Here is a 26,704-nt window from a genome sequence, read left to right as displayed (position 1 = left end):
TCTCGATCCAAGATGAAGTTGAGTGTTTTCCTGTCATGTTAGTTCCTCTTTGAATCATATATAAAGCAGGCATTAAGGAGAGAATGATGTGTCACAAGACATTCATTGTCCTATACTTTGTCACATTCATCACTCACTTGCTACTATTCATGTCCATGATTTTGCCTCCTTTTAGCTTGAATTCTTTTTGGTTCCTCAACAGGATGTCCTTGCTCAGCTCTTTCCTCTTTCGTGATGCCAGGCAGAGTTTGGTGCCTTTCTTATCTACTTCTGCATAAATCATATTCAATGAAGAGCCACAGGCTGTTTTACGCCTTTCTGGCTTTTTCTTCCTTTCTTTCTAGTTAGGGCTCCTGCAAGGAGACATTTTACACCTTTCACATGTACTATCAAGTGCAGGGTGGAACAGTGGTCACCGGTAGGAGACACCTGATCCTTGAGCAATGAGGAAGGAAACTTGACAGACCTTGAAGGAGTTCAGCCCTTCACACAGGCCCTGAGCTACCGATAACCGATTTCTGCCATAGACAGCCTTCCCAACCTCAGAGAAACAGGTGGAGGGTGTAAGGGCCGGGGGCATGGAAGGCATAGTACAATAATTGTGACTCCTTTGCTGGGCATTATCCCCCATGGACCTTTAAAGCTGTAGTAAACTGCACTGGGATCTCAATGACACTCCTGTGAGCAGGCAAGTACAATGTTGTGAGACCATTGTTAAATTACAAATTAGAAACAAAAATTAAATGTATCTTCCCAGGCTAATACTTTCTTTCATAGAAGTGAAAAGGGGCTAGCACACTCGTTTTCAAAACCCTCGCTTTGTAAGAAAGAGAACTATACAGGATGTATTATTTGGGATTAGGAGGGAATAGTCTAGACAAATATTCTGAAAATGAAGTTTAGTGGTAGTTTGGGAAGGATTTTTAAAAACAATATTTGAAGGCCACTCTCCAAGAAAGGTAGCTGTTGCATCAATTCCATTCAGTTGAAGTTAATTAATGTTTAGACACTGGAGTACATAAATACAGTTTAAAATTGTGTATTAAAAATTGAGCCCATCCTGGGGGGGTTAGGGGGGGCCAATCCTTCAAGTACAGACTTGAACTACTGATCATACACCAGTACTAACAGACACTTGAGTGCACAATATCACTATATAGCCATTCTTCCTTAGCCCTCTGGGATTCAACTATAGCCAGCTAAATAGTCTCAGATCAGAGATCCTTACATAACTAACCCAAACTTATTTTTAAGCTCTCATATCAAGATGGCTGTCAGTTGAAAAGACCTGAAGTAATAAATGTGGATTTTTTTTTAAACAATGAATGAATAGTAGAAACAATAATGTTTTAGTTTTTCTTTAAAAAACAATCAACTTAAAGTACATTACCAACTGACCTGTGTTTGATATTTCCACCTCTGCGCAAATGGCATCTGGAAAATAAATACACAAAAAAAACATATACTGTGACTCTTTAAAAGCAGATTAAAAAAATCATTACTAGGTTTTATAGAAACTAATAAAAAAAGCTTCACATTTTTCATACTGTGTAGAAATTCACTAACATATTAGACACAAAAAACACAATAATAAAAATACTGCAATGTCTCAAAGTGTCTAGACGATTAACCTGTCCTTGTCGCAATACAAAAGCCAGGGAAATTACAGGTATGCACCCACTGAAATAAATGTAGAATACTTAAGAAATGTCTAAACAGTTGTATAACTTGATGTTCACTCTGCATAAAATGTTCAATATGTTAATACTTAACAGTGGGAAATTACACCCTCTAATGTTTTTACATTTTAGAATTACAACCGTTATCCCACCACCTTTCTGAGTTTTGTAAATTATGCCCCTGTCTGTTTCACGATATCCATTGGTTACGAATGGTTACCACTCCGATTTACGGCTAATGGTTTTGCACCTCAGGTGCTACGTAATTTATACTAACCTGCACCAGCTACATCCAGCTTTGCAGGCTTTGTGTCTACTGAAAGTAAGAGCAAACATGTGAGGTTAGAAAACAAAGTGAACTGTTGCATAGGAAGAGGCACAAATGCTTATGATGTATACAAAGAAGGATGCAATGCTGTTTGATGGAAAGATTTTAACTGCAAGCCTAATGCAAAGAATGGCTTTGTTTAACCAACATTATACATCTGGAATAATCACTGTTCAAATTGCTTTTAAAAAAACAAATAAATGAATTATTTTATAGTTGTGAAATGACTGCACTAACCTTGGATTGATGTGTCTATCTCCATGGCGCAGGATTCTAAAAGAGTTAATCAATAAAGCATGATATTGTGACCCATTATGACCTGGTCTGGTGATATTTACAACATGGCTTTGGCACACACAGAACTATGTACTACAAACTGAAACGATTTACATTTTAAAATGTTCTTCTGATTCCAGTATTACCACCTGGAGATTAGATGGATTTGTTGTGATTTATCATTCCTCCTTATCACGGTGCACTGATAAAGCCAATAATTTTGACGTTTGGAAGCATGTACACCTAGAGACCGAACCTAGATGAAGATATTCACCTACTTATCACACAAATATTCAGACCTATTAGTACGTACACCGAGGTCAACAAGCACCTAAATTCAAACAGATGCAAAGACAAGTATGTACAAACGTCCACAACAAAAACATTCAAGCACCCGGACCAACAGGTAAATGTGTATACAGACACCAGTGTGCAATGACCAAAATACAGTTTTGTACAAACAAAAAACACATAAAGGTGCTTATGGAAAGACAGGAATATTGTCGATAGGAAGACAGAAATGGAGAGATGAAGATAACACACCTATAAGCACCAGTGCACACAGACTGACAGATGGACAGAAAACGACGCACACAGATAGATCTTCAAATAGCTATACAGGCACCAAAAAACGCAGGGCAACAGCCATGCAGGAACCAATGCACACAGAGCCTGAATTTTTTTTTTCCGGTCCGGGAAGGACCTGGCCTGGCTGTTCGGGCTGGACTCTTCCCATGTTGAACAAGGTCAAGGCTGATTTGCATATGGCTGGATTTGAACTGGAAAGGCATAGGGAGACTAAAAAACAATATATTTAGGCCCAGATATCTGTACTGGGGTGAATGTCTGACATTGTTCAGCATTCTGTTCATTAAATGTTCTTTTTGCATGAATTCTAAGATGGACATGTTTGGACTGGGTAATCACTTACTGCCAGTACCCCAATTTCAGAGAAGCACCGTCTTCTGGAACATAAACTTTGTTGCCTTGATTTGAAGGATTTGCTCTACAGCCCCTTTGGACAGGATACACTCTAAAGAGCTCAATCTAAGATCTAAAGAGATCTTCTCAATTGTAGAGGAACTCACAGGTCCGGCGAGAGTGACTGCACCACCTGAGCAATCTCAGCAGCTCTGTGACTCATTAAACCACTACTTTTTCGATAAAATTACTGCAATAAAAACGAGCATCCCTCAACCGACTACCCTCACTATACCACGTCCGGCTTGCCAGACGTCTGTGTCTCTTAACCAATTTTCCCTCATCACCGTGGACTCTTTCTCTGAATTAATGATTAAAGTCAAATCAGGCTCTACCCTTGACAGTGCCCCCCCCCCCCCATATCTTGTGTGAAGTCTTCACAGTTTGCCTGGCACCCCCTATATCCCTTCTCAATTCGTCACTTAACAGTGGCTTGGTCCCAGAATCCTTTAAGGTGGCAGAGATTCTTGCTATTTTGAAGAAACCTGGCGCAAACTCTCAGGTCATGAGCAATTATCGTCCAATCTCCCTCCTACCCTATCTCAGCAAGATTTTGGAGGCCCATGTTGCTGGCTGCTTGAGCTCCTTTGTCGAAGCTTCTTCTCATCTAGATCCCAATCAGGCTGGCTTTAGACCTGCTCACTCGACCGAAACAGTCATTCTCTCGGTCATGGACGAACTTCGCAAAGGAGCAGATCAAAACTCCTCCCAGGTTCTAATCCTCCTCGATCTATCGGCTGCATTTGACACGATCGACCATAACATCTTGGCCGACCGTGTCTGCAGTGCTGGTGTGGGGGGCCGAGCATTGAAATGGCTCCAGTCGTTCCTGTCAGACAGGTTTCAATCCGTCCGCCTGGGCCAATATTGCTCTATGAAAGGCAGACTTCCCTGCGGAGTTCCGCAGGGTTCTTCCTTACCCCCCCTCCTGTTCAATCTTTATATGCAACCTTTGATCACGGCTTTGAGGGAGATGAATGTTCTGGTGTTTAATTATGCAGATGATCTGCAATTAATTTTTAATTTACATCCTACCTGTTCATCTGAAAAGCCACCTGCGTGATATAATGACCTTCATCAGCAATTGGATGAACCTGAACCAGCTTAAATTAAACCCAAACAAAACTGAGCTGATCCTGACAGGAGGGAACGCCAGGCCTTGGAATTCTAACTTTTGGCCGACTTCTTTGGGATCTCCTCCTGTTCCTGCCGCAACGGCGAAGAGCTTGGGGATTACGATAAGCAAGGACTTATCCATGAACCCACAAATTAACTCAGTGGTCTCGGTCTGTTTCTTTATGTTAAGGAAAATAAAGAAGATAATAAGATTTATTTCTAAAGAAGCATCCATCCTGGTAGTCCAGGCATTAATTATTTCCAGACTGGATTACGCAAACTCACTTTATGCTGGCATTCCAGCCTACCAAGTGCAACGCCTGCAACGGATACAGAATCACGCGGCTAGGCTTATCTTCTCATTTTCTTCCCGCCATCATGTCAAACCCCTGTTGAAGCAGCTTCACTGGCTCCCTGTGAGCCAACGCAGTGCATTTAAATTGGGTTGTATTGTACATAAAGCTCTGCTGGACACCGGCCCGGAGTTCATATCTAACAAGATCAAGAAATACATTCCTTCTCGCAATCTCCGGTCATCTTGCCAACGTCTCTTGAGCACTTCAAGATTCAAACGAATCAAACACGGCGGGCTGCGCTTCACGACGTTGGCTCCCAAACTGTGGAACTCGCTCCCTCTCTCAATTCGACTCATTGATAATCATCTCCAATTTAGGAAACAGCTTAAAACATGGCTATTCACGTCCGCCTACCTCACCTAACTCATCTTTTTTCGTTGCGCCCCGCCCTCTAGCGCCCAGAAACCTACCCGGTTTACGTTGTGCTTTTATAAATGATTTATAACATAACATAACATAACACTGTCTAGGAGCTGGACTCTTGATATTCCTGCCCAAGGGTGGAAACACATTTATAGAGATAATCTAGGAAATCTGCCTTTTCTGCACGGCCATCCTAATTTTTTTCACCTTTTCTAGACCCTATATTTTTTGCTGGCTTTCGAACTCTGTGCATTTTATCCCTGCTAACCAATAGAAAAGTGCCTGTACTCCCCCTTTAAGCATGGTTGAATTGACAATACTCTCAATTGGTATATTTAACTTGCTGATAAGTCCTAATTTATGGTACAAAATGTACCCGGACCTGGAAGTTAAATGCCACTAGTGGACTGCAGAGTATACTGTGCCATCCTCTACAGTGGCAGCACAAACATGGCTTCAGAGCTTCCACTGTAGTTTGACTGTAGCAGTGTAATAACTACAAATCAGCCTGGTACAATAAATCTTTTCACAGGTAAAACAAACTCCCTTTTAAATATTAATAGGCGCCTCCTCTTTAGGGCTTGCAGCCCAGAAGGCAGAGTGCATTATATTTAGAAACAAGTCATGCTGAAAATAAGTTAACATGTCTAAACTGTGACTAGAACCCAAAAGCTATTTTCACTGTGACAGGTCTACCGGCCCTATGTGGAAATGTATAATGTATCCCTGGAATGGGACCAGCTAGAAAAATAATTAAAACAACTATTTTAATAGTTCTTAAAAATCTAAATCGATGGTGAAGTTAGATTTGTAATAAATATAAAGGAAAAGTAACTTTTGGAAAGTTACCTTTTCCCTACCTCATTTTTCTGGGAGTTAATTTGCATTGGCTCTCTGGCTTCTCCCAGCCAATAATTAGCCCTGTATAGATTTGAATAGATGTGAATCGTCTCCCAGGAGCCAACGATAGGCTGACCTCAGTGGGCCGCGATGGAGCCTCTGAACACTGCAGAATAGTCATGTGTGCATCCTGTTTGGTACCAGTATCAAATTCTGCTAGACAGGTCTTCTGGTTTCACATATAACATTGGGGTACAAGTTAAAGGCGAGAGAACAGGATGCCAAGACGACTCTTGTGAATCTTCTGTCTGCTTGCTGAAGAACTCTCCTTTTGCCCTACCAGCCATCTGTACCTTGGTTTATTATAGGAACGGTGGGACTCTCAAATGCATTTTAGGTTTCGTTTTGAGAGGACTCTGGGATTACCATAGTACACTCCCCCCACAACCCAGCCTTCAGAGCACAAGTTTAGTGTTTCTAAATACCTTTGCAATCTTGAACATTTTTAAAATGGGTAAGGTTGGCCCTGGGCACTTTTACCTCATTGGTCATCGCTACATCGCAGTCAGCCTCAAATTGCGCCTAGGTCCCGACCTACCAAGACCATTTACTATCATTGATGATTTGTGCTTTTTGGCGCTATTCCTACTAAATCTTCAAAATTCATATCTCTTGTTCCCCTTACTGGATTTTTGTCATGTTGAAGTCATTTTATTAAATGTTACTCTATTTTTCTAATTTGGTTTGGGATTCTTATTGTTTTGCATTTTGACTTCATTGCTATTGTGGTACTGCATACATGCGTTGCACATTGTCCTACGTAAAGCTGGTCTGCTCTGTGCCATAGTTACTAGGGGGTTGAATCCAGGCTAATTTAGTAACTTTGAGAGTTCACCCTGACAAAGGTTGGTATTATTCTTCGAGGTGAGTAGTCACCAACCCTAAATAATAATCCAATTTCTTACACATGAAGATCAGCCAAGCCTGCTATAACCTGCACGCAGGCCTCTGATCTGAATGACAGGAGCCTAGGTCCAGCAGGAACTGCAATTCCACCTGGCAGATAGACTCAAGAGGAGACCATTGCAGGAGTCACCAAGATCTGCGGTCCAGCACGATCAAGACAAGAAGTTGGACAAAGGTATTATTACTAATATTATATGAGATGTCTGAGAAACCCAGTAGAACTATCTCCACCTGGAGACTCTTGTCCAATTCATATAATTCTTAGACAGACAGTTGGACCTTCTCACTGCCAGCACCTAACCCAGTATTACTCCAAAAATATTGCCCTTTGTATCTTTACAGGGGTCCGTGTGCACACTGCAGAGCACCCACCGTCACAGTGCTTGTTCCCTCTGGAACTCAACAATTTGAACCAAAAAAGCACGGGTGCACCACACCACAACACATAATTCAATAGAAGCAATTCCAGTAGACCACGAGAGAAAGGTTCCTCAGTTAAATCTCTTTATTCCATTTTCTTATTGCTTAGAGAAAAACACAGTACAGCCGACGCGTTTCATCCAAATACAGGACTTCTTCAGGGCACTGTATAAAAAGTTCAAAGTGTCTTCATGAGTAGAGAAGGATATAGGAAGTGCACTGCTCAAAAGGAAGCATTCCCGTCCGGTAGGTTAAGACAAAAGAGCTATGGAGGCCGCCCAGGAATAAGCCACATCTAGTCCAGAAGAGTATAATACTCGACCCCCAGATAGGAGGTCCAAGAGCGACACCGTCTGCGTGCTGCGTAAAGTTAGATTCCCATCTGCAGGGAATCATGCAATATGCTTCGGAGTAATTTTCAGTTTAATATGACGCTCTTGTTTATGGGAAGAGGTATCATTCGACCTACACTCTATTCAAGTAACAAGAAAATTTCCATCAGTTAGCAGCTTTTCTCAAAAGGCACGATAGGGCAGAAGAAACAGAATCGCAATATAATAGGTTCGATCGGCGAGAGAAGCGTCCAAGACCGTCACAGCAACGGTTTGATGAAAGGCTAGTTCATGTTGACGGATTACTGCACCACACTGCAAAAGGCATTGACAGGAATTGCTGTGACAGTAATTTCTAAATCCGGAAGACTGTACCTTCGTTAGGAAGACGCAGTAATTTACTCTTTTGCCCTGGTGGTGAAGCGGGCCATCCGCTAGAATACAAATCAGATGCTTAATTCCAAACCTACACCATCTTCTACCTTGCACCTTTACCCCTCATCGAAACTAGCACTGGAGAGTCTATTATGCAAAGGGAGTCTTGGATAACTAATTGCAAGCAACAGTAGCAACGAGCAGCAAACTATAAAACGCATTAACAAACTTACTGTTTCCAAGGTACATCCATCAGTAGACATACAGCAAACCATGCACACAGACCTCCAAACAAATAAGAACCAAGTAACAAACCAACAGACAAACAAGCACCCATACGCACAGAACAGCAAGCAGCCATGCAAATATGCCTAAAGACAGCCTAGTACACTGCTAACAGAAAAAGAGACATGCAAGTACCCATGCAGTGAAGTATGCCCATACAAGCACATACATAGTGTGGCAGATACAGGGCAGACACAAGTACAGATGCATGAATTTACTCATAATTGGGCCAGGTGTGCAGTCTTTAAATCAATTTAATCTTAAGCTCTTTCTCAGCGGAAATACAATCTAATGTGGAGAACATACTGCAGGGCCAATGCCCATTCAATATTTGCAATATCTGAAATTATTACAATTATTACAGTATAAATCAACACAGTGAACGTGTGTCTAGTCTATCCTTGCATATTTATAACTATACAAGAATAGCAACTCAGACAGAATTTCTCAAGTAGCATCATGACAATTATCATTTCACTCATTCAACTGGACTAAAAAGTCTGGAATTCACAGACTGCACATATTTAAATCAATGACCACGACTAAAAACACGGTAGTTAGGATATATGGTGTGATCTAGCGACTGTAATGCTGCAGCCTCTGTGCATTAACTTTGTTAGCTTCCATTTTCTTCAACATTCATTGAAGTTTACTTTCTTGAAACGTTCACTGACTTATTGATTTCAAAGGAAATAAATGTTTCCTTTTGGCATTTTCCAAATGCATAAATGAAAAAGCAGATTTGATACACAAATTCTGTAACTCTGATACTCTAACTTCTTTCATTAACCTTTGTTTACATGTTCAACCAGTCATGTAGTAGGATGCTGTGCTTATACACAAGGTTAGGGTTCCCAGGAGGGAACCCTAGAAGGGTAGGGAGATCCTCAGTAAAGAAGATTGAACGGATATGTCCTCCTTAACATATATTCAAAAAATCCCCCCTGGAACCAGAGTGCACTGGTATGGTGTTATTTTATTAACACTTTGACTCCAGCACTACCTGTGGCATCACGTAAGTCAAAACTTATCTGCCCAAATTCTCATGTTATGTGAATGTAACACCTTCAGCCATTCCTAGCTTTTTAGACAAACATTTAACTCATAGGCCTTCTAAGCCTAACGTTGAAAAATAAATGTCCCATAATGGTATTTTCTGAAACTGCCAAAGCCAGGGCTGGCTAAGGGTGTCGCAGATGACACCGCGCCATTTGGTAGCTATGTCAAATGTCATGCAACGTTACTTCCTTTGATGTTAAAACATATGCGGTGCATAGCCCTGCCAAGAACCACACATCAGGGGTTAAACAAACGCATTTTAGTGCTGGTGTCCGTATCACTGCACTAAAATGCAATAGTCACGCATTTATGACACTGTGGCGATTATGATAGTTTTATTAAAAGAAGCCCAGGCGTGCTTTTGGGGCTAATTGTTATATTCTTAACCTGCCGTCCTCTACTCACTCGTTGCTATGGTGACCGAGACCCTTCCTCAGTCTTGCAGGATGATACAATTGTTTCCATGCTGCAAAAAGAAATCTACACATGCGTAGACAGGCGGCTAGCTGGCGCCTTATGAGAGAGTTGACTTTCAACATAAGCAACTGCAAGCGTTGAACCGAGGCTCACATGGATCCGGTGCCTTTTGTTTGTCTTCAGAGATACAGGGCAGAAAACTATAAACTATCATGTCATTTTCTTTACCAGGATGATATTACAGGGTGAATAAAAAAAATCCCTTTTTATTGTTTTTACCTCAAACGCGTTGCAATGAAAACATTGTTTTATGATCAGACAAGGCATATTTCGTTACTTTCGTGTTCGTTAAGATAGCTTAATACCCAGAGCTGCCGGCTTTGGAACTGGGGAACCAGGTTCGCGGCATGGTGTCCACTCAATATCTTGCGATTCTGGGCAAATCACTTAATCTCCCTTGGAAAGTCTAAAAATGAATCCAACCTTGTGTTCAGTAATCTGGTGCTCATGTACAGTGCGCTATTGCCCTTGGGCCAAATTTGCAGTATATAAAATGGAAAAAAGACAACATAAAATAGACAGAGGAAAGCACGATTTACTGTATCCCAAACAGTTTCTTGAGGGGTATAACCAATCTGAATACATGTTCCATGTGTTGCAAGTGGCAGGTTGGTGGTTTACAATGGAATTTCTAAATATTAAAGGATAAGGCAATCCTATCAATATACCGCTATATATTTTTGATAGCAAGCGCTCATAAAAAAAAGTTATGTTTTCTTTGTGTAATGCAGGGGTTGAGGTATATTTGTGAACGCTTCTCTTCACACCACATGCCTGCCCACTGACCCCCTGTTTGCCAGTTATGCTAATGATTCAAGTACCTGTTCCCAGGATGCGCAAGGCCCTGCCCCCAGGCCGGACACAAACTCTGCCTGGGGGGCGGGGTCCCTCATTGTTCCTCGTGGTTGCACCTGTGTTGCAGGAGTTTTGAGAAGGGGGACGTATGCAGCGGCTGCCGAATTCTGCCAAAGAACCTGCTGAACGCAAGTATCCTTAGAAGAGGGCAGTAGTCACACCTTGTGTGAAGACAGGGTCCTGTAGGAACAGCTTGAACTTAGCTGAATACATCAAGGAGTCCATTTTATCTTCAGTTATGCCGATTTTTAATGCGCCGAGCCATTTACAGATGTGCACTATGCCCTGTCACCTACAGCCTTTGATGAATCGTGTCCTACCAATGGTCTATGGACACTAAAGCAAGGGCAATGCCTCCACACACTTGTCTGGCAGTGATGGACAGCCATAATTAGTATGAAGAGGGCCTCTCATACCTGATTCCTTTGGGTGGAGAAATGTGGCTCAATGGTTAGAGCGGCAGACCCTGATGCTGAGGTCTAGCCTGGGACCAGGGTTCAATTCCCGCCTCGGCGGGTCTTGGACTCAACTTCCTTGGACCTGATAATTCTCGCCTCGGTGCCTACTCTAATCATGGGTCCCACTCTGCAACTCTGGGCAATAGCTTGCTTAATCTCCACAACGGCCCCAACAACGCTAGGATGCCTGGCTTCACCATGGGGGTGCCCAGGAGTGGGCACTTCACAGGGAAAGGCCAGGAAGGGTTCCTCAGCGGTTTTCGTACAAGCGCCGAGATGCCTCATGGGTGATTTGTGCGCTATACAAGTACCACTACATTTACATTCCTCAACACCTGTTGTTCCATCGATGGCTAGCCCCGTTGGCGAAAGCTGTCCCGTGCTTCCCACAGCACAATATACATGGTTGCCTATTTCTTTCTCTTCACATGTAGCTCAGTATAGGTTGCTTAAAGGTTGTCCCGGTGACATGCATTTCAGCATTGCACCCATTTCTGTACTTCCCAGCTTTACACTCTTTGTGGCATTTTTGTTTTCATACAGCGCTTTGAATTTTAATGTTAGAAGCCAGGGACTAAGTACTGTTGGTTTTAAATACCAGCGTACCAGTGTTTTGTTTATCGCAAATGGTGTGCGCCATTTTACTCCTCCATGCAGCTGCAATGACTTAGCAGTACTCTGCAGTACTATGATGTACCGCAGAGACCATAAGGCAATAAATAAGCCTTAGCTTCGACTGCTTGGGCAGCCAACGCAGTCTAAGCCTCACAACAAAACAGAAACAAGGAAGAAATCATTGTATAACTATTTTATAATGTTATTGTTAGACCACACACCTTAAATGAAGGATGATAAATCATGCAGGTTAAAATCAATGGGGACTGCACTCTCATATTATGAAACTTCAATTGTTTAATGCAGCCACTGCAGATGTTTTGTGTGTAACCGGTGAGAACCAGAATTGAGTTCTTTCTTGTTGGAATAAAGACTTCTGTTATTGGCTGCTGCAAAATTTGCAGGGATTAAGTGTTCATTATAAAACAATTGCTCTCAAACTGTATATTTTTAGTAATAAACAAAAGCAGGCTGTACCCAATGCAAAACTTTTTTTCTAAGTAACCATTAAAAGGACCCCCTTCAGAATTCAGCTTGTAACACTCTTATCTCTTAGAAACAGGCTGTAGATTAGTGACCTTACATTTCAGGCATTTTTTCACCAGTTTCAAGCAGCCTTGTCAAGTGACACACATCTGGGGTTAGACTAACGCATTTTAGTGCTGGTGACCAAATCACTGCACTAAAACGTGTTAGTCACGCATTTAAAAAGATACTGGTCTGATTTCTGCAGTAGGTGCATTACCTGTACTAGGCCGCTCTTCCACTTAGTTACAGTGAAACCCAAAAGCATGTTTTTCTTCAATGTATAGTGCAGATGTACAAAAGAGCTGGAGATCCAGGCCCATGTCTCAGAGAGTTGATTTGGTTGCCATGGTGATCGACAGTCTGAGCCCAGCAAGTTTTTTTACTTAGCCTAAACTTTTTAATTAGCTACCTCCAAGCCCAGCCCTGAATTGCACCACACAAAACAAAAATAATGTTTTCTGCAAAAAGTCCACCATTCTGGCATCTGCCTTCTGACCTCTTACATTCCCTGGCGCAGATACAGTTAAATGACAGAGTGGTGTCACGCACCAGTCAAAGGCTCTACTAGAGTGCAGCAGGCTCAGCAAGGCATGGCACAAGATGTTTCCATCTCAGGGTGTCAGGGGCACTCGCGGCGCTATGCAAGTGGCAGCGGAATCGCCTGCACAAGCTATCTCCGCTGCAGGCAGCAGAGGTGGGTACCCGAGCTGGTGGTTTAATTTTAGCACCAGTAGCCAACCACCCCATATATGAAGCACTGCAGAAACAGTGTCAGCCACCAGGAGAGAGTCACATACGCGGCCTTCCAACCTCAGAGACAGCGCTCCATGGCTGTACAAAGGAAGTAAGGCACTGTAGACTATGCAGCGTATTTAACGACCCTTCCTCAGTTGGCTTGTCATTTTTCTGGCCATTTCCACCCTTTACTTCCTCCACCTTTGTGGCCAGTGATGAGTTCCATGAGGAAAGCACGCCCAGAGAAAGAATTAGTATTCATTACAAAGTACAATGATGGAAGGTGTGGATGACTGGCAGCAGTTTACCTGTCAGAATCCTCAGGCTGAGTTCTACAGAGATCAGTTGGCAGAGCTGCCAGCTCTAGCAATCAGGTGCACACATGAAGAATTACAGCAGCAGTTTTTAAAGCTAAACATGGCTAGCCTGTAGAGAGAGCATCCCTGAAAAGGGGGTACCACTGATGATCCCACAGATACCATGCCATTGTAATAGAAAACAAGCATTTGCAATGCAATAGGTCTCACATTTGCCAGAGTTAGAGCTATTGGTGTTGTAAATGACAATGTCTTTCACCTAGGTGTTTTGATTTGGAGTGGAGGCATAAAAATTGAGTACAAGAAGTTGACAGACCACTTATGAATCTCTTCTGGCATTGATTGCTTTCCAGTCACATGGAAATTATAAAATCTCACCCGATAGTACCCGCACTAGGGACAGCTACAAGATACCCTTGTGAACCGGCATTGCATTTATGGCCCGCGGAGGCGGGTGGCTATCCCATGGTATAGTGAGCGCTGCGCCAGGATCCCCCCGAGCCATCTGTTTCCATTTTACACCTCCAGAACCACTGCATAAGCCAATGGTGTGAGAAAATGGAGAAATACAAGGAGATAGCGCTGCATATGTGTTTGAGTTCTGCACTTTCAAGGATGGCTTAAAACAAAGGGATGACGGACCAGCAAGCACATGTGTACACTTTGCTTCAAACCTGTACAGTTGTGGGGACCACAGCTGTATGGTTGTACATTGAATATACACACGGAAGGCCGCCGGTGATGGAATTAGAATGAGGAATTACCATTGAGACCAGAGTAGGAACAGCAGCACTGTGTAGAGGACAAGGAATGAGGAATTACCACTGATACTAGAGACGGAACTAGCAGCACTGCCTAGAGGACTAAGAACGAGGAATTACCACTGTGACTAGACACAGCTGCAGCACTGCCTAGAGGACTAAGAACGAGGAATTACCACTGTGACTAGACACAGCTGCAGCACTGCCTAGAGGACTTAGAATGATGAATTATAGATGGGACCAGAGAAGCAGCTAGCAGGACTGCGTAGAGGACTTAGAATGAGGAATTACCCCTGGGAACAGAGAAGCAGCTAGTAGCACTGCATAGAGAACTTAGAATGAGGAGTTACCAACAAGACCAGAGAAGTAGCTAGCAGCATTGCGTAGAGGACTAAGAATGAGGAATTACCACTGGGACCAGAGAAGTAGCTGCAGCACTGTCCAGAGGAATTAGAATGAGGAATTACCAAGGGGACCAGAGTAGCAGCTAGCATCACTGTCTGAAAGACTTAGAATTAGGAATTACTGGTGGGACTAGAGTAGCAGAACTGTCTGCAAGACTTAGAACGAGGAATTACCAACGGGTCCAGGGTAGCAGCTAGCAGCACTGTCTGGAGGACTCAGAGTGAGGAATTACCACTGGGACCAGAGAAGCAGTTCGCAGCACTGCCTATAGAACTTAGAATGATAATGAGGAATTACCAATGGTACCAGAGAATCAGCTAGCAGCATTGTCTAGACTAGAGGACTAAGAATGACGGTTTGTTGCAGTTCTATTAATTTGTGCTCAATCACAATGCAGAATGTTTGTTATCGTACTGTGAATTTGTACACAATCAGCTCTTAAAGTTCCCTGAAACAATGTCCACCGTAGTGTAGCACTATACAAAAAAAGGTCACTGTGCACAGACACTAATTTGAACACATCCAACTGTTTTTATGGAACTGGGTAGATAGATCACTTGTACGTTAAAAGGTCAACATCGAACTGTATAAAAGCGATTTAAAAATGCAAATCACTGAAATCACATAGGTATACTTAAAACCAACAGACTGAACATCTCACAAAGTAGGCTGCGCTTTGTGAAGGGACAGTTTGTCGAGCTGCAGTCTGCTTCTGTGGGACTGGACAGCTGACTTTGCCCACAATCAGAATAGTTCCTTTTTCCCTTAAACAGGGTCGCTCTTTAATGTCCAGACACATGCCAAGAGCACAGCTGTGGAAGCAGATGCTAGTGCCCCTTGGATTTGTTGTTGTTGCCATCCTGGGGCTTAGGAGGCTCCCCAACTGTTGCAGGTCCCATTGTGCAGACCCCCAAAATTAACATGCCTATGTGTGCTGGTAACGAACAAAGGTCACGGTCCATTGTAGGCCACAGTGCCTGCTGGACACCCAACATGGTTGTTTTGTTTAGGCGCTAGGAGACCGTTTAATTTATGGACTGGCCAAAATTTAATCAATACAAGTTTCAGATAGGGGTGGGGTTGGATAAGGACAGTAAGTGGACTGGCTTCTTAAATTGAATCCTTCAACTCAAGCAGGCCCACTCAGACAGGAAGTTTCCCATTACCAGGCCCTAAATGAGCTGAAATGTTTCTAATAACAAGTGGACGTTACTGCGCCGACAGGTTACAAATAGGGACTGAAAGCACAGTAGCAATATTGAAGGTTTATAAAGCGACTGCAGCGGTGGTCTGCATGAGTTTTCCATCCAACCCACTATGCCCACCGGAACCCTTTTAGAAAGGTAATTCCAAGAACATGGAAAAGTAAGAAGGGAAAGGGGGATAAATCCTCTCGTAGTGAACTTGATGGATAGTCAGGCTGCCATCAACAGTGCTGTAGCCTTTGTGTGTAGAGAGTGATGTGAGCATATCCTGCCATTTAGACTGTAGAGGGTCCTTAAAGATTCTACACCTCCAATCCCTTTGAATTATCGGCAGTCTCCAGTCTGTAAATCATCACTGCAATTTTAGATTGTGAGCATGCGGGCAAGGCAGATTATTGGCAAAGCAATCCAGGCTGATACAACACGACCTGGCAAACAGAAGGGAATTGTGTTTACTTCTGACACTGTAGAGAGACAATAAATTAATTCTTACCAGTTAACATTTCTCTTAAATAGCAGTCGGACTCTTAGCTCTAGTAGCTGTGAACCAGTCACAGTACCTTGTACTAAGGTATGAATAAGTGAGCTATTATTTCTAGCTTCTAATCGGGCAATCCCTTACCATAAGCCCTGGGTCAAATCCCTGAGTATTGTGCAAGTCTGTTGGTATGATGTTAACAGGTAATTTAGAACCCTTCTTTGATGCCAACTACAGGAAAACAAAAGGGAAGTCTATGTCTCCTAAGGGGCCGCCATCTTAGAATGCATAGGGCTGAGCCGTATCCCTTTAAGATTTATATAGTTAAAAACGTTCATAAAGTTAATCAAATTTAAATCAGAATAAAAGTATTTTATGCAATTAACCCTGCATCCTATATATGATTATTGCCATTCCTTCTTGATTAACCCTGCATCCTATATATGCTTGTTACCAATTCCATGTTATCATTGTAACGTTGTTTAAGGTGTAATAGTAATTACGTCGAGAGAAGTGAAATCTGGGGGCTGGTCATAGGAAGGCAATAATGAGCTAAGAAGTGGCAAATTAGCTGGCCCTAGGTGTATATTAGAGGGAAGTTTTGTCTATCTTCCCAATAAATAAGGTGTGTAAGGGTGAAGTGGAGTAGAACTGCTCCCTGTGGAGAGGTGTACATTATATTAAGTCCCATGCATCGCTTAAAGTATCGTAATGTTCTGAAACACAGGAGAACAAGCCAAATCTCCCTTAAAAGGAAGCCCAAAACCAAACCAACATCCAACCAAATAAAAAAGCCAAGTGACGTTGGTTATTGAAAAGTGCAAAAAGGATCAAATACAAGCAACAGAGAGGGAGGCACTCATGGCAGGCAGCATTAACATAACTGTGGCATTAAGAGGAGGAGGGAGGGGGGGATGCTATATTTACATGTAAGCATCTAAGGCACTGAAGCAGTACACAGACAAACAGTATCAGAGCAGGAAACCAAGAAATAAATAGCCCCCCCAAGGACAGATAACAAACCATAGTGGAATGAGACAGTACTTAGTCCCTGCTGCCTCGGAGGGACGGAAGAGAAAAAGGAGGGACAAAGAGGCAGGACTGACCACTAGCAAGCAAGGATTTTTAAAGGACACTCAAACAAACTATTGGAAAGCAGGGGGATGGCTTTAAGCCCTCAAGAGAAGTTACAACAGCTCTCTGTAGTAAATACTATCTTCACTGTTCCTCTCTGGCTAGACAATACTATTATACTTATGACATCATAGAATGCCAAGGAGTCTCTCTAGCTGACTGTACCTTTCTATTCCCTGTTGTGGCAGTTGGTCACCTGAGGCTGAGCTACCAACAGCGAGCTCCTGGTGGGGTTTTCTATCTATCTACTTACAATCTTAACCTGTCTGTCTAACCTGGAAGGAACCTGCAATAAAGGATCTTACTATCAAGTGGACTCTGCATCATTCATTTACCACAGTTTGGCGACGATTTTAACAGGATGAACTACGCGTGGATTAAGGAGAAAGGACGACTAAGCAACTAAAAGACAAGGTACTAAAGACTTTTTGGACTTTCAAACGTCAAATGGTAACCTAAAGTGAACGCCCCAGCTAACCCCACCAGTGTCCTGCACCATCTGGACAGCCTACAATCTGGGCGTAGGTTACTTGATGAGCCTGCTGTCACCCTGCTGCTGTCTGGATAAAGTCTTTCCAGCAACGCTCTTCCCTGAGGCCTGTGGTATTTATCTTTTGATTTGGCCTTCATTCTGACTGGGAAGAGTCTTGGTTTCACAGTTGGTTCTATCTACTTCATGGGAACAGTAACTGCGTGTTTCCCTGCAGTATCTGTACTGAGTTTTTGGTGTTATTGTGCTCCAGAGCGTTTTTTTTATAAGCAACAATGTGGCTCACGGATTTGAACTGTACACACGAGCGTCATTCTTGGTGAGCCGACGTGCGTGTTTGAGGAGACTGGACAGAGGGAGAGTTTTGCCGGTCAGTGAGAGGCACTACTAATTGTCAGTTCAACCTCTGCTTCTCTAAAGAATCAGTTGAGCCGATGTGCGTGGTTGAGGAGGCTGGTCAGAGACAGAGTTTTGCCGGTCAGTGGGAGACACTACTAATTGGCAGTTCAACCGCTGCGAGCCCCGCATGCGCTCTCCGTGCACAGAGTCTTACCTGGCTCGTGCTGTCTGCATCGTCGACCGTTGGTCACAAGCGATCTTCCCTTCTTCGTGCCTGCTGTCCATCTGATGACGTCCATGGAATCCTTCTGGAGTTAGTGAAGTGAGATTCTCCTATGACGCCTGTGTTGTCTTTGGAGACACGCTCCTTACGTCGCTACGACTGACGTGGCGGCCATTTTGGGTTTGTTGGGTTGCCACGGCAACAGCGTGCTGTGAGTCACTCTGCGCTGCGTGAGGCAGCGTACCGTCATCAGCGTTTGACATTAGCGTTTAATTTTGAAGGTTGGCTGTGGTAAACGCGCTTTGCCCAAACTGCTGTGTTTTTGCAAGTTCAGTGTTGGAGTTTCCTTCGAGCGTACTTGGAACAAAACTTTATTTTCGCCGAGGTGCGATGCCAAGGTGTCCGGTCTTCCTGGTCTTTCTTGCTCCTTTTCACCATGCTCCTGTCGAAGTTCGAGTTTTGTTGCCTATGTGAGCAGTGGCAAGGACTTTGCCTCTCGAGGTGCTATGGCTGCGCGGACAGCGTTACCAACACTACATCGACCTGCAAGTCTTCTACTGGGACACAGCAAGTTGACTTTTCGCATGTCCTGTTTGCCTTATGGTCTGAATGCTTGGATCCCGGGTGAGAGGTCGCTCACCGGAGCTGGCATTGTTTACTAATTTGTTTTAAAGTGTTTAGTTTGCATATTATTTTCAACATGATCTTTTGTGTGATTAGTAGTCTCTTCAGTGTTAGCCCTATCGTTTACATATGGGATCAGATTGACAGTATTTAACTCTACCGAAACCATTTTTCTAGGGTTATGATGTACCCCCAATCCTATGTAGGGCTTAGTGTCGTTTCGTTTATCAGTGTGGGTGTGATGTCATAGTGGGTAGTCCAAGCCCATACCAGTACACAAGGTGTGTGTTAGTCCATGCCCATGGTTGTACACTTACCTGAGCATGTTGGTGTTTGTGGGTGGCCCATGCCCATCTCTTGTCCCAGGGTCATAGTCCATACTATGCGCTGTACCCTCGTCTGGGGACGTTAGTGTCTGTGGTAGTCCATGCCCATGGTTGGTTGATTGGGGATGTTGATGGGTAGTCCATGCCCGTAGTATGTTCCATAAGTAGTTATGGGTAGTCCATGCCCTTTTCCCAGAGATATTTTGTTTACTCTGCGCTGTACCCTTTTCAGGGGAGGTTAAATGTTTTTTTGGCTAGTCCCATGTTCCATAAGTAGTTATGGGTAGTCCATGCCTTTTTTCCAGAGATATTTTGTTTACTCTGCGGTGTACCCTTTTCAGGGGAGGTTAAATGTTTTTTTGGCTAGTCTCATGTTCCATAAGTAGTTATGGGTAGTCCATGCCCTTTTCCCAGAGATATTTTGTTTACTCTGCGGTGTACCCTTTTCAGGGGAGGTCAAATGTTTTTTTTGGATAGTCCCATGTTCCATAAGTAATTATGGGTAGTCCATGCCCTTTTCCCAGAGATATTTTGTCTACTCTGTGGTGTACCCTATTTAGGGGAAGCTAAAAAATTTTGGGTAGTCAACGCCCATGCTGTTCTGCAACGTACCCTTTCCAAGAGAGATTCATATTGATAGAAAATGTTTGTACACGGTGTCTTGTCTGAGTCTACCTGCTTGTAGCTACTGGCCAGGGCTTCATTTAGGTGAGATTTTCAGTTGTATTTTTATCATACATTTAGTGTCGACATATCTTCTACAAGGGTAATGTTCAAAATAATCTTCGTTTTATTTCAAAACCTTACTCTTTGTTAAGGGAAGAGGATGTGGCTGTGGCATGTTATAATATAATGCTGATTCTTTGTTCTCTTCTCTCCAAATAATACCTTATGCTAAAGTCATCTTTTGTTGTACACTACTAATAATTTTGGTACTTCTAGTTTGTGTACTTCCTTACTGTTTGGGACATATTAGGTATTATTGTTGATTATTCCTTTGTTCTGCTATTACTCCATAAAGAGAGAGGATGTGTAGTAAATACCTTCTTCACTGTTCCTCTCTGGCTAGACAATACTATTATACTTATGACATCATAGAATGCCAGAGTGTCTCTCTAGCTGACTGTACCTTTCTATTACCTATTGTGGCAGTTGGTCATCTGAGGCTGAGCTACCAACAGCGAGCTCCTGGTGGGGTTTCTCCTGTTTTCCTTATAACTTAACCTGTCTGTCTAACCTGGAAGGAACCTGCAATAAAGGATCTTACTATCAAGTGGACTCTGCATCATTCATTTATTACACTCTCGAATGCTCGACCTAAAAAGGGAAGTGTTGTTAATGACCTTCTGTTTCAGAGCTTTTGGATACGTTTCAATGGATTTTCTAGAGCTTCTCAAAGCACGAAAGAGTGGTAATTTATTTTTTGTCTCCTTAGTCAAATTTTAATGCTTGATTTTCCTCATGTGAGCATGTCACTCAAGTGTCACACATTTGCCAATCGAGTGTCACTCATAGGCCCAATAAAACCATGGAATTGTCACTCATAAATTGCCTGAAAACTTGGCAACTATGTTAAAGATATTTTTTAGAGATTCTCAGTAATCAAAAGGGTATAACCTCTGTTATTTATCTCTGTCAACACATTTAGTTTTTAATGTCACGCATAAGTCCCCTGAAACCATAAAATGTTACACATAAGCATTCTGAAAACTTGGCAGTTATGGACCATAAGGCACTCAAATCTAGATCATAAACTCCCTGACGTCATCCCCCCCCCCACCCCCTCTACCCGTTTGCGTGAGCTAATTAGGAGAGGGGGGGCACTAGCCGCGAGGACGGTTGATGGGCGTGGCTCCCCAGTGAACCCAGGCGAAAATTGGCCCCTCTCACCGATATGGGTTCCCCCGGGGTACAATACTTACATCGTGAGCCCCAGGGGTACACTACATACCATGTGCCATGAGGATAGACGCCGCGGGTACTGTGCTAATACTCCTCCGTCACAAGCGCCCCCGGGAGACTTCTGAGCGATGCCTTCTGAGCGCGGTAGCTTCGACGCACAGTGCGCGTTCTCGTGGACAGCGTGCTAGTGTCCGCGTAACGTGACCGCCATCTTGGTACACTATTACAATCTGGGGCACGCTCCTAAAAATATCTTCAGTTAGCCGCAGAACTTATGTTAGCTACGTTAATAATACGTGACTCGAGATATCGTTTACAATAAATATAGGAACTACATGTTTTATTTTTTACCTGAATTTATAGGCAGGGCAAAACCAAACACGAAACATTGCTAGTAATTTAAATTCCCTATTAATTTACATACTTTTGTTTTCGCTCACGGTACTGTGACGGATCGTGGCTGCAGACAGAATTTTCTGATATGGCAACAAGATTCACGGAGTTAAAAAAAGACTAGTGTGGTCGGGTGGGGTCAGTGTACCCCTACGTTACGAGCGCGTGCACTGTAAGGAAGTGACCAACCACTGCACAGGCGCAGACGTGTACCCGGAAATCGTGGTTGCGCATGCGCAGTACGGACATAGGGTGTGTTGGGACTGGGAGTGCTGTTGACATAGAAGCTGGAGTGAAGTGAGTGGGCCCTGGGGAGCTTCGAGCTGGAGTGGAGCGGAGGGCCCGGGGTGAGTACTGCCGAGGTGAGGGGGGTGTTGGATGACTGAGGGCAGTGGCACTGACTGTGCCTTCATTCAGCATGTTGGACAGATCAGCCTAGGCATGGGAGTAAATATAATCTGACCCTGTCCACGTCACAGGCTCCCTAGTTTGAGAGGGTGAGGGCAGGGGCACAACCCCCGAGTGGCACGGCAGCCCCTGCCCTCACCCTCTCAAACTAGGGAGCCTGTGACGTGGACAGGGTCAGATTATGTTTACTCCCATGCCTAGGCTGATCTGCTGAGAAAAGGTGTAAATGAGCTGGAGCAATAACATGAGTCCCTCCTCCGCATCGGTTGTCTGCAGTTGTGGTGTGGTGGTCACTCACTCCTGAACCGAGGTGCTCCAGCCCTGGTATCCACATCGGTAGCAACCGACCGTACTTCTCAAGTGAGACCTGCAAAACTGATCTTTAAACTCGCCCCCTCCAAAGGCACTTACTTCCTGGAATAATTCAACCCATTGCTTGGCCCTTACGGTCATCTAGCACTCATGTGATGTCAACTTTGTAATTTACTCCTGCTTTAACCTAACACTGACACCTTTTTATTTTTTTACAATATAATTATGCAAATAGTTGGAGTTGGAACTGCATAGATGTAATGTGTTAGTGTGCTCAGTCTTTCTTGTGTGCCAATTTAACTGTATATACGTAACTTGTTAGCATGCTTAGTGTATCTTGTGTACCTTTTGTTTATTTTATTTATTTTGATTTATTTACTTGAGTTTTATATAGGGCTGGCTAGACCCGAAGGTATCGGAGCGCTGTACATGAGGAAAGTTCCATAGGTTACAAGTTACACATTGTTACAGAAGATACATCAGTTGGTTTGTGGCGTGTAGAAGGGTAAGGGGGTAATGTAAAAAGGTAACGGGGAGGGAGATAAAGTGGAGAGACGAAGGAAAGTCTGCCCAATGTCCGGCTGGGTAGGTGACAGCTGAAGGGAAAGTCCACAGCTCATCTCCTCGATAGCTATCAAAGTAGCTCCACCAGGCATCGGCCAAAAAGTTAAGTCTCTACGGTCGCTGGCAAGATTCACAGGTTCCATGTCCTGGTGGGTGAGCGGATGGGGGTGTTGGAAATGAGCGAGGTCTGGTCGGTGTCCACTACGGCAGCTGTTGTATTCATACCATCTGTGCGGCGTGGCAGGCGCCCATCGCTACTCTTCTCACCTGCTGACCTGATATTGAGTGCTCTCCCTTGGGGTACGGCCTCATCGATTTGCTGGGCTACAGTCTGAAATGCACCAGGCGCCTTTTTAGGGTCAGTCAGGCATGGCGTTTCTTACAGCCTTTCTTGCAGTGAAAGCCGGTTTCCACAGGGGCAGAGCCCCTAGCCCCAGGCAGAGGGAAGCGTCAAAGTTACGGACCGTATATGATCATTGTTTTCACCATCATTCCCAGTAAGTTGCTGAGACTCTAAACTGAAAACTGAAAATCTGGGCATCCACTGGGACTAATTCTTGCTTCTCAGATGCCATCTTAGAGTCAGGCAAATGCAATCACCAGATTTGTTACTGCTTCACAACCCTTGTGTGCACATAAAAGGGTAGAGATTTAGCTTGTCTTCCTCATACCCCAGTTGTATAGGAAGGACCCCTATTCAACTGTTCCATGCCCCCCTTACTGGTAAGCCTCGTCGTATGTTGTCCATCTTAGGGTCAGGCCTCTCATCCCGTCCGCACTCGCCCTCTCCGTACCTCCGTACAGATCATGAAGGGAAAAGGCTGATTAGTGCTGGTACAGGAGGAAGCCTCCTCGTCAGTTTTCAAGGCGTGGATGCCACAGAAATGTAGGGCCGATTGAGGGGTGCACAGCTCCAGTGTCCGCCGATCCCTCCGCTTAGCAACTCGGGCCCATACACGAGTCCTGGGTGTAGTGAAAGAATTGCTTGGCCAGCACCATCTTAGGGTCAGGCATTAGTCAATGGGTGTCTTACCGGTAGTCTGGCCAGCCCCAGGCTGGACACTCTGTCAGCGAGTGTCCACGCCTCAATACGTAGCATGCTGGGCCCCCGCACTTGTCGCCTCTTCCCCCTTCTCCTCACCGGGTGCGTCTTCTGAACGCCAGCTTCTCGCTCGTGCTGTCTGGAGGGGGTGGGACTCTCTCTCGAGTCAGCGGGCGCGGATTGCGGTCACATAACATCACCTCCGCTCCCCTCGGAACAGGGCGCGGAAGCCTCATGGAGCAAGAGCCTCGGGCTCTCTTCGTTTACTCCTACAGCCCGACTGTGAGCCCCACCTCTATCCTCCGATCTGCTTCTCTGTGGCGGCCGCCATCTTGCTGCCTTCCCCGGGCTGCCAGGAATCTTTGCTATAAGACATCGCCGGCAGGCTCTTCATCTGGGCTCGAATTCACGGTAGTCCAAGCGCTGTACATACTTGTCCGTTTCCACATACCTTATGTAACCTACCTGGTTCTTTTGTAAAGGGCTCTGACACCTTTGGGTAAAGTTTGCGCTATATAGAACTGCATTAAATAAAAAAGAGTGGGGCATCACCGCCAGAAGCCCTGGATAGAGGAGGGACAGGCAGAGACCTTTAGCATTAGAGAGTTCTTGACTGTACTTCTCAAGCGAGGCATCATTGACAGAAAACCTGGATAGATGAGGGGCATATGGCCTTACCACCAGGGGGTGCCTGACTGTGCTCCTCAAGTGAGGCATCACAGGCAGAAACCCAGGATAGATGTGGGGCAAAGGGCATTAGAACTGAGGTAGCCCTCCCTACTGCAACTGGGAAGAGTCCCCCGGGCTCCAAGAAAAAGTCCTTATATAAAGGTTTCCCAATAGTTTTCAAAGAATAAATGCCAACTGTTCAATTTGAAAGTTTATTCATGTATTTTTCCATCTTGTTGTATTCACAAGGGTATAATCCATTTATATTTGATCATTCCTTCAAATTCAAGTTATGCACTCTAGTAATCCCAATGCATTTCGGCATATTCATAATGCCTTCATCTGGGGATATATGTTCGTAGCGTGCAAACGCGACTCGGTGAATAGAAGGTGTGGTTGTTCCCATGAATACAACAAGATGGAAAAATACATGAATAAACTTTCAAATTGAACAGTTGGCATTTATTCTTTGAAAACTATTGGGAAACCTTTATATAAGGACTTTTTCTTGGAGCCCGGGGGACTCTTCCCAGTTGCAGTAGGGAGGGCTACCTCAGTTCACATTTATCTTGGGGAATATTGAGCATAATTGTGGCAAGCTTAGGAAAAACAGTAAATGAACTACTTTTATCACATTGGATTAATGTGCATACTGTTTACATTTGTCAACGACGTTTCGATCCTTTCAAAACAATAGTAGGATCATCATCAGGACAGATAAAGTTACAAGCCTGAGTTGTAAAAGTTCCTTGGATTTACGTGCGGGAACAAATTATGTGCACAGTGGCTCGAACCGAGCTGAAGGAGCCGCACAATGGATGGGTCTTGACATTAACTGGCAAGGATCTGCTGGTGTTTTGGGATAAGTAAATTATTGGTTCACAGCAAGGTTGCGATGCACGTTGTACTGTGGAAACCATCGTACGCATAATTTGTTCCCGCACGTAAATCCAAGGCACTTTTACAAAGGATCGAAACGTCGTCGACTAATGTAAACAGTATGCACATTAATCCAATGTGATAAAAGTAGTGCATTTACTGTTTTTTTCTAAGCCTGCCTCAATTCTGCTCAATATTCCACAAGCTACCTTTTGTCTTGCCTCAAATGTTTTTGTCTTAAATGTAAAACTTTATACATAAATAAATACATGTCATGTGTTTATGTAGGATGCAGGACTGTGTCCCACTATATTGATGTGCTGTTATTTGTGTTTTTAATGTTATTGATTTATTAAATTGAATGTCCGGGTGGACACTCGCAATATAGCACTGATTCTAGCCTATATTTATCATATTCACTATTGTTCTGTTTAAGGACCACTGTTCTAATATAAAACTGTCACCCAAGGTCCTTATCTACCTTTTGGGTTCCCTTGGTTTTTTTTTTTAATCTGGATAGGTGATGGGCAAAGGGCATTAGAACCATGGGTTTCCCGACTTTACTCCTCAAGTGAGGCATCCGTGGCAGAAGCCCTGAATAGGTGATGGGCAAAGAGCATTAGAACCAGGGGGTTCCCAACTGTAATCCTCAATTGAGGCATCACTGGCAGAAGCCCTGGATAGATGAGGGGCAAAGACTACTCGCACCAAAGGGTTCCCTCATTGGAAGTGCCAGGTGCCGCTGCCCTCAGTACATTTGGAGACCGAGTGGAGTAGCTTTGGGCTTAGATGCACAATGCGCTAGCAAAGTACTTTCATTGTTGAGTTGTGTGGTATGTGTACTGCAATACTTTTCCTCTTTTATTTTTTGTGCTTATATGTTCTTGCACTCATTGAAAGATGTAGCTAGACACTTTTCTCCGACTGTGCGTGTAGTTATCAATCAGTTTACGTGTTATCACAGAGTGCAAAACAAAGATGAGGGCATTGATGACTATCTAGTTACCCTTTAAAAAAAATTTGCAGTGATGCAATTTTGTTGTATTAAAAGATGAATTCCTAAGAGACCCAGTAATTATGCACATAAATAACCCTAATATACAAGGTAGGTTTATGATTAAATGCGGATTCATCAAAATTAGGATAAATATTTGCAATTGTTAAAAAAGCTGAACTGACAAGTAGGTCT

At 43.7% G+C, this 26,704-nt stretch overlaps 2 protein-coding genes across 6 annotated transcripts in view; one reads left to right on the top strand and one right to left on the bottom strand.

Moving 5' to 3' along the window:
- LOC144752214 (uncharacterized) overlaps window positions 1-21,792 on the bottom strand; it is a 65,393-nt gene extending 43,601 nt beyond the window's left edge. Inside the window, exons 1-4 of one of the 4 annotated variants that reach the window (XM_078640179.1) lie at window positions 21,673-21,792; window positions 2,245-2,280; window positions 1,957-1,995; window positions 1,399-1,434 (exon numbers count right to left, since the gene is read on the bottom strand). In XM_078640179.1, coding sequence (XP_078496305.1) covers window positions 1,399-1,434; window positions 1,957-1,995; window positions 2,245-2,269 — 100 coding nt within the window. In that variant the 5' untranslated portion in view covers window positions 2,270-2,280; window positions 21,673-21,792. Of the gene's footprint in view, window positions 1-1,398; window positions 1,435-1,956; window positions 1,996-2,244; window positions 2,281-19,337; window positions 20,455-21,297; window positions 21,411-21,672 lie in introns of those variants that run through there. The other 3 variants (XM_078640178.1, XM_078640177.1, XM_078640180.1) reach the window with 3 other exon arrangements.
- Window positions 21,793-21,875: 83 nt separating this feature from the next.
- The window catches only part of PDZD11 (PDZ domain containing 11), a 60,008-nt gene continuing 55,179 nt past the window's right edge, over window positions 21,876-26,704 (top strand). Inside the window, exon 1 of one of the 2 annotated variants that reach the window (XM_078640175.1) lies at window positions 21,876-21,988. The gene's annotated coding sequence lies outside the window, so the exon portion shown is untranslated. The remainder of the gene's footprint in view (window positions 21,989-26,704) is intronic. The other variant, XM_078640176.1, reaches the window with a different exon arrangement.

Source organism: Lissotriton helveticus, chromosome 4_2 (assembly GCF_964261635.1).
Source record: "Lissotriton helveticus chromosome 4_2, aLisHel1.1, whole genome shotgun sequence".
Classification (NCBI taxonomy): Eukaryota; Metazoa; Chordata; class Amphibia; order Caudata; family Salamandridae; genus Lissotriton; species Lissotriton helveticus.
The sequence above is the reverse complement of the archived record's forward strand: the minus strand, read 5'-3'. Positions and strand labels throughout refer to the sequence as shown.